The sequence below is a fragment of the Epinephelus fuscoguttatus genome, linkage group LG5 (assembly GCF_011397635.1).
Source record: "Epinephelus fuscoguttatus linkage group LG5, E.fuscoguttatus.final_Chr_v1".
In the NCBI taxonomy this organism is placed as follows: Eukaryota; Metazoa; Chordata; class Actinopteri; order Perciformes; family Serranidae; genus Epinephelus; species Epinephelus fuscoguttatus.
Window position 1 is genome coordinate 3,192,583 of NC_064756.1, and position 13,566 is coordinate 3,206,148.

The 13,566-nt window shown below is 43.4% G+C and overlaps 1 protein-coding gene across 1 annotated transcript; it reads left to right on the plus strand.

The window, feature by feature from the left end:
• The first annotated feature begins 744 nt into the window (after nt 1-744).
• Nucleotides 745-13,164, plus strand: LOC125888436 (cytochrome c oxidase subunit 7A2, mitochondrial). Its single transcript, XM_049575819.1, has 4 exons — nt 745-868; nt 9,191-9,277; nt 12,529-12,613; nt 12,847-13,164. Exons 1-4 carry the CDS (start codon nt 854-856, stop codon nt 12,903-12,905), a joined length of 246 nt encoding a protein of 81 aa, XP_049431776.1. The 5' UTR covers nt 745-853; the 3' UTR covers nt 12,906-13,164.
• The last annotated feature ends 402 nt before the right edge of the window (nt 13,165-13,566 follow it).

Genomic DNA, 13,566 nt, shown 5'->3' on the forward strand with positions numbered 1-13,566 from the left:
TTGTTTATCTGTTAGGATCCCCATTAGCTGGGGGCCACATTTAGGGGCATTGGTGGCTTAGTGGTAGAGCAGGCGCCCCATGTACAAGGCTGTTGCCGCAGTGGCCCAGGTTTGACTTGGGCTGTGGCCCCTTGCTGCATGTCTCTCTCTCTCTCTCTCTCTCTCTCTCTCTCTCTCTCTCACTCTCTCTCCCCGTCACACTTCACTATCCTATCAATTAAAGGCAAAAAATGCCCTAAAAACATACATTAAACCTTACAGAGCCTGAACATGCTTTAAACATTAGACGTAAGAGAATAAATTATGAGTCTCTATAATACATGCTGTGGGCCTTTGCAGCTGTTTGGCATTTGTGTATCTCTGTTTGTGTATTTTTGAAACTCTCTTTCCACTTTGAGCCCCAAAGACCTGTCCCTTCCATGGAAGTTTTACTGCAGGAAAGGATTTAAATTCTTCTTCTGTCTCTGCTGCCCAGGGACTGCAGATGGTTTAATACAGCTCTCCTACAACAAACTCATTTTCAAAATAACCTGTAAAACTGCTCTGAAACTCTGCCTGCACCTTTCTGTCCTCACACAACCTGTAGCTTTGGATCTCTGCATAAAAAATAAAATGTGCATGAAATGAAATGTACAAAAAGCTGCTTTCATATTAACTGTGTTTGTTTCCTGTGTGTTGCCGAGCGCACACAGTTTGGCCTCTACAGCAGATCGTAGTTTGGCAGAGATTCATAAAACACTGATACTGTACGTGTGTGTGTGTGTGTGTGTGTGTGTGTGTGTGAGTGTGTGCGCATGTCCTTGTCAGGGTGAAGCGAGGCAGCGCAGCTTGACACACACACACGGCCACAGACATGAATCACCTCCTGGTAACTATTATTTTTCTTCAAACTTTCGTCTGTCTTCTGTCTCTGCCTGTCTCTGCTTGTGTGTCTGCAGCTTCTGGACTCGTGTCAGCTGATAAGAGATGAGATCAGGAGGAGAGAGGATAGAATAAACTGTGTGTTTGTGCAGGAGGAATGTGGGTTCAGGCCTGACCTTTGTACTGTGGAGGACAGAAGTGTAAAACGTTCTCTGTGTCTGGCTCTAAGGAGCTGTATTTTATTCAGGTGTCTGCTGGTGTCATACGAGGTGAACACATGATCTATATATAAACATATATTCATACAGACGGCAGGATCACCTCACGTGACCTGCTGCAGCGTCTGACTGTTCTCCAGTTATGCCAGTATCCTGGTGCTAATGGGACGATGCGGCTCTGCACGTACACACGCAGAAACTTGTTGAACCTGCAGCACACACACACACACACACACACACACACACACACACACACACACACACACACACACACACACACAGCTGACATGTTTACATTCTCAGCTGATTCTGTCTGTTCATCATCAGCAAAACTTAAATACCGTTTTAAAATACAAGTTTAAGGCACTAATACTCAGAGGTGGAATGGAACTAGGTATATTTACTCGAGTACACATTTGAGGGACTTTTGCTTTACTTAAGTATTTTAGTCTCATGCTACTTTCTACTTAAAAAGGAATATTGTACATTTTGCAACACTACTATTATTTGGATATTTAAGTTACTTTACAAATTAATATTTTTGCACACAGCTGCAGTTGAAATGATTAGTTCATTGATTGGAAAATTAATTGGAAACTATTCTGATAATCTTTTAGGTCATTTTTTAGGCAAATGCAAAAAAATATTTCAGCTTCTCAAATATCAGGATTTTTTATTTTATTACACTAATTTACTTATTTAATGTTTTAATCAGAGTACTTTTACTTTTAATACATCCTCCTGTTTGTACTTACATACTTCTACTTATGTCACATTTTCAATGCAGGACTTTTACCAGTAACAGAGTATTTTTACAGTGTGGTATTATTACTTTATTTTCAGTAGAGGTTCTTAATACTTCCTCCACCACTGCTTACACCTCAGAATAATGTCTTACATCCAAACCTCATTATTATATTAGAAATGTTGCATTTGTTGATTGACATTTGATTCAGTTAGTAGAAGTGCAGAACTGCCAGGCCAGAAGCAAACAAACAACAACAAAAAGAATATTAAAATAAATAAAGTAATGATAATAATGGTAATAATAATAAAGATCAGTATCAGGTAATGACATGGAAAGTTGTTGTTTTTTTTTTTTTTTTTAAAAAAGATATTTTCATGCCATATTAAGAAACTTTTCTTAGAGAATAAAAAAAACTTTTCACATTATAAGAAGATAAATAATTATATAGTTTTAAATAATATTTATTTAATTAATTTAAATAATCTATATTTATTATAAAGTTTGTTTTGTTTGTTTTTCCTGGCGTGGCAGCTGCCGTATTATTTACCGTATTATCAGTAACATTTTAATACTGCTTACATGGTTTATTCTTTACCAACAGCAGTCTTGTAATATATTTAATTACATGTCAGTCTTGTGCCGACTGAGTACTTTAACTTTGGATACTTTAAGTACATTTAGCTCAAAATACTTCCTTACCATTACTTGAGTTGCGGCAGCAGGACTTTTACTTGTAATTAATTATTTTTACATTTTCGTAGTAATTTTTCCAAAACAACTTAATGGTCAGAAAACAATGTTAGTACTGGTGTACGTTTGTGCAAACCACAGATACATTGATTGTTGTAGATTAATATGCAGCAAGTGTACCGAAACTTTGTTTGTTTATGTTTCAACGAGTCTGTGGTTCATGTGTGGTCATGTTTAGGCACAAACACCATCTAGTTATGGCTAATAAGAGATCAGGTTTGGCTTTGGGGGAATAGACACTGCTGGAAATGCAGCAATCAAGTGTATTGATCTGCATGTTTGACAGCCTCACAATGAAAGACAGAAACAGTCTAAATATATAACAATCTGCTCTAAGATCACAGACAGGAAGTGACCGTTTTTTGCAGTCAACAATGATAATAATTCTTTTTATTTATAGGTGCCTTTCAAGACACTCAAGGTCACCTTACAGGCAAAGACAGACAACATAACAGATTGGAAAAGTCAATGAGATAAAGTCACATAAATAATAATTAATCAGCAAAACAAGTTTACAGATCAACAGGTCCTCCAGAGAGCACATACTGTATATAATGTTTTTTAGTTTCCTGGCTGCCGTCAAGACACTGTTACGTTTTACCTGCTTGTAAAATTAACCGGTGTCAAAATCTTTAATTCCCTCTGCTTAATTTTATCTACTGTTTATTTCTATTTTTTAGTATTTATTATTATTATATTATTGATTATACGTCTATTAACTTTTTAAAAAATATCAATAGATTCTTCTAATCGAGTGGACTCCTTTTTTTTAATCTTTGATTTCTATTTATTCCTCATCTATTAATGTGTCTACATGTTACTGTGTGTTACAGTGTGTGTGCAAGGTGAGCTAATTGTCCCTGCTGGGATTAATGCAGTTGTTTGAATATGATTCTGAACACTAAAAACTTTGATTCCTCTGCCGTGCTGTATTAATGATCTACATGTGATGAGCACCATGTTCAAGCTGCTGTTTATCTTCGGCCTCAGTTATTTACATTAAGGAAACGAGCTCTCACTGGTCAAGCAAACACCACCTGACTGCAAACACAGAGAACACCAGTGTGGAAATCACAGCCCAGAGTTGGCACAGTTTACCCTCTTAACACTGGCATACACACACCTCCCCTCCCCTGCCTCCTGATTGGTTGAAGTGTCAGGTTCAGAGGCTGTGATTGGCTGTCAGGAGTGTCAGTCCTGCCCGCAGAAATCCGATGTGACCTTGGCAGACGGTTAAAAAGTCATGAAGCTTTCTTAAAGAGACAGCAAAGTGACTCTTGTATAGACTGTGAGGTGAAAAGCAACGAAACACAAAGTATCTTTAAACAAGGCAGAGAGTGTGTTTGTGTGTGCAGCTGCGTCTGAAACTCAGAGCACCATCACAGAACGTTATCATGATTAAAGTTGAAATTATCTTTAGTTGAAGCATGTAGGAGCTCCAGATTGGGTCAGTCCACACATTTCCAATGATATATTATATCGGAGCTGCTTGAGCTCAGAGTGACCTCTAAAATAATCTTGTCTGTTGAAAACTCCTATGGAGACAGATTTTTCCTCATTAACATTTGTATGAACAGATCAACAATCTGCATGTTAATAGGCTAAAATTTTTTGGTGTTTATTAATCAGCAGTTGTGGCTTTTTTTAATCAGCTGTTATTAACTGCTGTAAAAAAAAAAGGTGAATTACACTGTAGTCACTTGTAACACTTGTGGTCAGTGGACCTACACGTCAAAATGTGACACACTAGGTACCCTCCTGCATCACTTTTGGCAACCCATCCTCACTGTGACCTCGTCACATGTCCACGTTTGGTCATGGACTTTCCACGTCCACATATGACGTCCAAGGTACCCTGGGTGTGTTGGTTGTTGACGTTCTGGGACGCCGTGTCAACTTCAGCCTGTTACATGCATTGTCTGTTTTCAAAATACACTTCTGTTTTCACAGGAAATGTACAGTTTGCATACAGTCTCTTTCAAAATAAAAGAACTACATCGGTACAACACAACAAATTGACGTGGTTGGGTTTTGGAAAAAAAGAGCAGGATTTGGCTTCATAATCTTACAAGAAGCAAATGTCAGCCTTCTCAGTGAAAGTTGGGTTGTTGGACCCATCCACCACCCCGCCTGCCTGCCCTATTCCCCGCCTCAACTTTCGTTGTTGTCCCACGGAGTTATTTCCCCCTGACGCTGCTGGGCACCATGGAACAATAACAGCGACTGGCTGCATATCATGCCGACGTTAAAGGACGACTTTTTTCGGCGATGTCTGACACTGTTCGATGGAGCTAGGAGGACCACGTCATCCGCAAAAAGCAGGGACGAGATCCTCCCATCACCGAACCCGACACCCTCCACCACTCAGCTGGGCCTAGAAATTCTGTCCATAAAAGTTATGAACAGAACTGGTGACAAAGGGCAGCCCTGGCGGAGTCCAACCCTCACCGGGAACATGTCCGACTTACTGCCAGCCACGCGAACCAGACTCATGCTCCAGGGACTGGATGGCCCTTAACAAGGGGCCACCAACCCCATATTCCTGGAGCACCCCCTACAGGATGCCCCTGGGGACACGGTCGTAAGCCTTCTCCAAATCCACAAAACACATGTAGACTGGTTGGGCGAACTCCCATGCCCCCTCCAGCACCCTGGTGAGGGTAAAGAGCTGGTCCACGGTTCCATGTCCGGGACGAAAACCACATTGCTCCTCCTCAGTCTGAGGTTCAACTATCGACCGGACCCTCTTCTCCAGCACCCTGGCGTAGACCTTACCAGGTAGGCTGAGGAGTGTGATCCCCCTGTAGTTGGAACACACCCTCTGGTCCCCTTTCTTGAAGATAGGGACCACCACCCTGGTCTGCCACTCCAGAGGCACTGCCCCCGATGTCCACGCAATGCTGCAGAGGCGTGTCAGCCAGGACAGCCCTACAACATCCAGAGCCTTGAGATATCCACGACGAATCTCATCCACCCCCGGGGCTCCGCCGCCTCGGAGTTGTTTCACCACCTCGGCGACTTCTGCCCCAGAAATTGGACGACCCGCCCCTGAGACCCCCGTCTCTGTTTCCTCACTGGAATACGTGTTGGTGGGATTGAGGAGCTCCTCAAAGTATTCCTTCCACCGCCCGACAATGTCCCCAATTGACGTCAGCAGCTCCCCGTCCCCACTGTAAACAGTGTGAGCAAGTTGCCGCCTTCCCTCCCTGAGGCGCCGGACGGTTTGCCAGAACCTCTCTGGAGCCGATCGATAGTCTTCCTCCATGGCCTCACCGAACTCCTCCCACGCCCGAGTTTTTGCCTCCACGATTGCCACCACTGTGCTCTGCTTGGCCCGCCGGTACCCATCAGCTGCTTCCGGAGACCCACAGACCAACCATGCCCTGTAGGCCTCCTTCTTCAGCCTGACGCTGCGACTGGCCCCAGCGGCCTTGCGGCCACAGCTCGCAACAGCCGCCTCGACAATGGCAGAGCGGAACAAAGCCCATTCGGACTCAATGTCCCTCTCTGCCCTCGGGACGTGGTCGAAGCTCTCCCGGAGGTGGGAGTTGAAGATCATCTGGACAGGTTCTTCCACCAGGCGTTCCCAGCAGACCCTCACTGTTCGTTTGGGCCTGCCAGGTCTGCGTGGCATCTTCCCCCACCATCTGATCCAACTCACCACCAGGTGGTGATCAGTTGACAGCTCTGCTCCTCTCTTCACCCGAGTGTCCAGAACATATGGCCGCAGGTCAAATGATACGACTACAAAGTCGATCATTGACCTGCGACCTAGGCTGTCCTGGTGCCACGTGCACCGATGGACATCCTTATGTTTGAACATGGTGTTAGTTATGGCCAAACTGCGACCCGCACAGAAGTCCAATAACTGAACACCACTCGAGTTCAGATCGGGCAGGCCGTTCCTCTCAGTCACGCCCCTCCAGGTCCCGCTGTCATTGCCCACGTGAGCGTTGAAGTCCCCCAGCAGAACAATGGAGTCCCCGGTCGGGGCACTGTCCAGCACCCATCCCAGGGACTCCAAAAAGGGCGGGTACTCTGAACTGTTGTTCGGCGCATAAGCACAGACAGTCAGGACCCGTTCCCCGACCCGAAGGCGCAGTGAAGCAACCCTTTCGTCTACCGGGGGAAACCCCAACGTACAGGCAGAGAGTCTGGGGGCTATCAGAAAGCCCACCCTGGCCCTCCACCTCTCACCCGGAGCAACTCCAGCGAAGGAGAGAGTCCAACCCCTCTCAAGGACTAGGGTTCCAGAGCCGGAACTATGTGTCGAGGTGAGGCCAACTATATCTAGCCGGTAGTGCTCAACCTCTTCCACAAGCTCCGGCTCCTTCCCCGCCAGAGAGGTGACATTCCATGTCCCAAGAGCCAACTTCTGTAACCGAGGATCAGACCGCCAAGGCCCCTGCCTTGGTCTGCTGCCCAATCCACATTGCACCGAACCCTTCTGGATCCCTCTGCAGGTGGTGGGCCTGCAGGGGGACGAGCCCATGTAGCCGGTTCGAGCTGGGCCCGGCCAGACCCCATGGGCGAAGGCCCGACCACCAGGCACTCACCCACGGGCCCCAACCCCAGGCCTGGCTCCAGGGCGGGGCCCCGGTACCCCTCTGGGCCGGGTACACGTGTCCTTGTTTGTATCCATCATGAAGGGTCTTTTGAACCGTTCTTCGTCTGACCCTTTGCCCAGAACCAATCTGCCATGGGAAACCCTACCAGGGGCAAAATGCCCCCGACAGCATAGCTCCTAGGGTCATTAGGGCACTCAAACTCCTCCACCACGATAAGGTGACGGTTCTTGGAGGAGAGACGGTTCTCGGAGGAGACATTTAACGAGCAGAAAGTGTACATTTCCTGTGTAAATGGAGACGCTGTCCATGATCATCCTTAACCAACACAGAAGGCCACCTGGTGGGTCATATTTTGACCTTTAAGTCAGTGGACTTAGTTCAACACGTTCTCCTCCGAACTCATCAGATCCCGCTGCTTTGTCAGCGGGATCTGATGAGTTCAGAGGAGAACGTGTTGAACTATCAAATAGATTGTTATCTATCTAAAGACGTTTTAACAATGCAACTTATTATTGTCAAGTGGAAATAAAGTTCCCACAAAACTGTGCAGAAAAGACATGTTGGTCTGTTCTAATGAAGCACAGTTGGTTCACAGCGTGTCGGGTGTCAGACTGACCTCAGTTTGGCTCCTGATGATGACGTCCTGTGCGATGGCACAAAAAAAAGGAACAAAGCGAGAATCACTTTCACACCAGAGCATCAAAAAGGCAAAAAACAAAACAAACGTGCAGTGAAGCTTTCAGTCATATAAAACCACAGTAACCAGTGAAACCACACCTGGAACCAGTGTGTCATCTGTCAGCTCCCAGCGGCCTCCTCTGCTCTGGAAAACAGAAATGATACAAGTCCCAGCGCTGCTCTCCCTTCCTCTTTCACCTGTGTCACTGTCATGTCACAGAGTCACAACAGTTTGGTTAAACTATCATCACAGATTCAAAGATTTAGTGACTTTTGAAAAAGAAAAAAACTCTGTTATAAGTTAACGTCCTGCATACAGAAGCCTGGCTGAGAAAATACGCACTGATTTAAGATCCAAATGTTTTATTTGTCTCATACGCTAATAATATGTGTAGAGCAATGCAGGAGTGTCATGTGTGTGAAAAGGCACCTGTGCAATAAATAATCAGAATAATATTAAAAGTGTGAATTAGAAAGAAGAAATAGAAAGGATAAAAAATATCTGTAATTAAATAAACTGTTTCAGTGAGTAAGGCTAAGGCCGGTGTTCACTTCCCGTAAGATTGTAAAGCCAAACTATGTTCTTTTTTCCTAAACCCAACCGTGTGTGTGTTGTTGAGAGGAAAAATGTCAATTTGTTGTGTTGCACCGACGTGGTGCTTCTATTTTGAAAGAGACTGCATACAAACTGTACATTTCCTGTGAAAACAGAAGTGTATTTTGAAAACAGACAATGCATGTAACAGGCTGAAGTTGACACGGCGTCCCAGAACATCAACAACCAACACACCCAGGGTACCTTGGACGTCATGTGGACGTGGAAAGTCCATGAGCAAACGTGGACATGTGACGAGGTCACAGTGAGGATGGATCAGGTAATCATAAGAGAAGTTTAAGCAGAAATTATGATAAACATCCTGATTTTAATATGAGACTGCTACCTGCCTGGGTCTCTCTGGGACTAAATGAAATAAAGTCACAGCCAAATGTATGAAAAAATATCTCCTTGACTTTGTTAGTAAAACCTACAGACATCATTTCTGAGCCACAACAATCTGGTCTTCCCTGGAAAAAAAGCAAAATGAGATGGTTACTGCTCAATTCCTGTGTAACTACAGCAGAACTTTCCAAGTGGGTTGCCAGGAAAACAGTCGGAGTTCCTGCTGACAGGAGTCAGACATGTGTGATGGACATGGAACATGCTGGAGCATCAACGAGCAGAGATGCAGAATACAAAGTGCTTTTAAACACATTCAAATCTCCACTGCATGAGCCTCGGGGTATTTAAACTGCTGTTGTGTCCTGTTTATCTGTGCTTTATCCTCACAATCATCCAAACTAAATTTCCCACGTGTTTGTGTTTCCAGAAAGTTCCAGTTCTGGCCAGCCGTGCCTTCAGCAGCTCCGCCAGACAGCTGAGGAACAGAGTACCCGAGGCTCAGAAACTCTTCCAGGTAACGTTAACTGTAGAGAAGAGATGAGGGAGGACAGTTGGTAAAAGTCATCAGCAAAGCAGTTTTTATTAATGTTTCTGAATCTCATACCCAAGGCTGGGTGAGGGGGACAGTGAGGCCTCAGACTCAAGGTCAAACCTTTGGTAATCTGACTGATCACAAACTTGTTGTAGAATTCAATCAATTGATTTTATTTTTAAAGCCCAATATCACAAATCACAATTTGCCTCAGAGGGCTTTACAGCATATGACATCCCTCTGTTCTTTGGACCCTCACAGCGGATAAGGAGAAACTCCCCATGTCAGAAGGGGAGTTTTTCTTAAGGTGTTTTGTGCAACTGGTTTTATTTTTTAAAACCAAAAAAGAACAAAGTCTATGACACACAGGCTCATGTTAACATCAAGTCCAAGACCTTTACTGTTGCGACCAGAAAAACAGCAACGACTTGTTAAAACAACCGTCACAGCCAACTGTCTCGTCCAGGTGTCACACCACCTGCCATCCCCTCCACCTCCAGAAAGCGGGTTATGTGAAAACTCAGAGTAAGTTAACCCTGAAATGAGGGAAACTCTGAGTTATCCGTTCCAGACAGAGAGGTAACTGAAACTCTGAGTCAGTCACCATGGTAACATACTCTGTGAACATAACCTGCTCGCTGGCAGGTTTCCTTCAATAAACCCTGAGTTTCTCTCTGTCTCCTCCCTCTTACACGCTGTTTCATTTCCTCATTCATTCAGTCCGTGTCAAAGCTTGTATCGAAGCGCATTCATTAGCGGAGATTTACCGTCTGTCACAGTCTAAATCCTGCTGGATATTAGTTTGTTACTCAGGACTGTCTTAAGTTACTGAATTTATGCACATCAGTCATTTCTTTGGACATCAGCTTTTGTCTTAACATTCAAATATTACACAGCGAGAATTCACCCTCAGCTCAGAATCAAACCTCTGTCCTTTTTATATTTATTATTTTTATAACACTGTGCACAAGGATCAGACTGTCAGTCTGTCAGAGCAGCTCCCACATGTTTATTGCACATAATGTGTAGGTCTAATTATTTAAATGTTAAAATGGGTATGAAGCTTTAGACACGTAGTATCAATGACTAATGATCTCTATCAGTGATGTCACTGGTCACTGATGGAACATAACTCCTATAGCCTAATATTGGGGATTATATGTTCATATTTCTGAGTGAGCAATGGTGCAGCATTTCACTGTCTTTACATTTACTACATTTGTAGCTGAAATAAAGTCACTGAATGCTGTTGAGTCAAGATACAAATAGATGTGCAACATTTTCAAATCTACTGTATTTTAACCTCAACGTCTTTTCAGGTGCAAATCACCAAACATATTATTACTGGGTCAGACTGTGAGTTTACAGTCATGTCTTTATGTCTTTGATCTATAGCCTAGCCTATATGTTTGAAATCTTCTGCCTCCTGTGTTTTTCCCCATCAGATTAAACCTGAACAAATATATTATGATATATTATTAATATAATGTAATGTATCTACAGCCTGATACACAGCCACTTTATCTTCATTAAGGAAATGTAAGTCTGATAAATGATGAATAAATGGACAACACTGAATAAAACTTTTTTATTAACTTAATGGTTAACTTATTGACTCTTCTTTTAAAGATAAACGTGCACCGTCTGCTACACATGCATTAATATCTCTACATCCACTGGATTAAAATGGAGGCGCTGTCTTTTATTTACCTGTTGCCATGGTGAATCGTGGAGTCGGAGCTCCATTGATGATGGCTTTTTATTGTCAGTTTAACTCAGAGTGAACATACTCAGAGTTGACTGAGCTGAGCTGAGCAGCTGTTCTGGAACCGGATTCTCTGAGTTTCCCATCTCAGAGTAAGTCAACTCAGAGTTCAGGGTTAGACTCAGAGTTTGTTGAACCTCCTACCTGGAATACCCCTCAGATGACGAAGTCAGCACATACATTACGTCACTTTACAAATGTTGATTTGATCCATAAACGCATGATGCCAGCGTTTTCTCCTGGCGACGGAGCTGCTTCAGAACAGGAGTCCATAAACTTTGGCTCCAAATTTTTATTACTTTTTTTTTCTCTGGGGCTGATTGCACAAAACACCCTTGAGTCCTAGTTAAGGTTTCCTTAAAATAAAATTGCTTGCACAGAACACCCTTAAGTCTTCTCCTTGAGGTTTCCATGGTTTTCTCCTTGTCTTGGTCTTATACTTAAGGAGTCCCTAGACCGTTGCACAAAAGACCTTAGCAACCAAAGCAAGGTAGATAAAAAAAACAAAACTTAAGGTACCTTTGACTCTGTCTTCACTGCAGTGTGATCACGTTTATGGTGATAAATGAAAAGAACTAACACATCCCGAGCAGAGTGTTCTGCGACCAGGAGAACCCGACAGATATGCTTTTGATTATACACTTTAGATTTGACTGACTGACTCCTCTAGAAGTTTAATCTTTCCCTCCTCTGACCAGTATGGTTTTCTTCTCTTCTTTTCTTCTGACATTTTGTCAGTAACTATAAGCCACCTTAAAGAGTGGGATGACAACAGGTGTTACAAGAGTCCAAGCAAACAAACAATCTGCATGGGAACTGTTTTGTGCAACTGGTCCCTGCTCTTTATAACTACATCACCCAACTCCTTTGCTGCCGTCATAATTATTATGGCTGTTAGTGATTGCCATCTAACAATAAATGTAAAAAGCTGCTTGTAGAGAACAACCATCTGCATTTATCACCTAGTCATTAAGGAAGTTTGAGTTTGGCTACGTCCATTATTTTCATAAAGTCTAGAGTAACACCTAGATCTTTGCCATATGGGCTGGTCAGTTGGAATAAAACAAGTTAATTCTTTAATTACCATCAAAATATCCAAAACATCTCGTCCCACACAGCTCTCAGACCTCAAAGCCTTTTGTGGCATTTGGCAGCGATTATTCCACAAAATAGGAACCATGTCCAGAAACAGCTGGAGGTCAGAACACAACAACATGACCGGACTTGAGGAGAAGTTTTTATTTGCAACCGCTTGGCCAAATTCTACTGAAAACACATGTGAAAGCCTCCTGACACACGCAGCCAAGGGGATAACTGAGAACATTATTATCGTTAATGTTCAGTTTGTTTCATCAGCTCCTGCTGGAGGTCCAGCTCCCTCCAGCTCATTACTGTGCTGAGTAATATCAGGCTTCATGCTAACACATTCGCACACACTGTTCTCACCATGTGGTTTCCACGGTTACAGGAGGACAACGGGTTGCCAGTCCACATCAAGGGGGGAACCTTTGATGTTGTGCTCTACCGGGCGACCATGACGCTAACTCTTGGAGGTAACGTGTGCAGACAGTTTGGTTCAGAGGCTTAACGGACTGAAACAGCTTCATCTGTGAATTACATCTAGCTTTAACCAGACAGCTCCAACAAATATTCGTAGAGCAGAAGTATAAAGTCACCATACCTGAAAATCTACCAGGACTTCATTAATATTTAAAGTAAATAAATAACCACTGATAACCTTAAAGTGAGAGTCCTCAGTGTCTTGATGTGTTTGTCTTCTCTGCAGGAACCTGCTACTCTCTGTACTGGCTGCTCATGGCCTGCTTGCCTCAGAAGAAAGCATAGAGAAGAAACCAGCCCCGGGCTCAGTCTAACGCATGGAGAACGACGCCTGGCTTCGTCTAACACTAATGTTTGTTGTGTACAATTCTATTTGATTTTATGACAAGTCGTCGTATTTTGATCATGGCAAAGATGAATATGTAAAAAGTGTAAAAAGATTTAATCTCAGTGCCTCCAGAGTTTCATTTGTGTCTCTTTGGGTTCTGGCTGACGTCAATCTGGAAATCCATCGCTAAAAAAAAATAAAAAATTTTTTGCAGAATCTGTCTTGAGAGATTAGACTGATGACTGACCGAAGCAGCTGCTTATATGGCTTAACGGTCCAGGCCGGCTCTGCCTGTGTGAAAGTAAAAGTCAATGAGTTGAGTTATTTTGACAATAAAACATATATACATATATCATATGAGTGATTTCACGTGACATGTGTCATATACACTTACTGGACACTTTATTAGGTACACCTTGCTCGTACCAGGTTGGAACCCCTTTTGCCTTCAGAGCTGCCTTAATTTTTCATGCTTTCATGTCGCTTACGCCAAATTCTGACCCTACCATCTGAATGTTGCTGCAGAAATCCGGACTCATCAGACCAAGTAATGTTTTTCCAATCTTCTATTGTCCAGTTTTGGTGAGAAAACCCGTGTGAATTGTAGCCTCAGTTTCC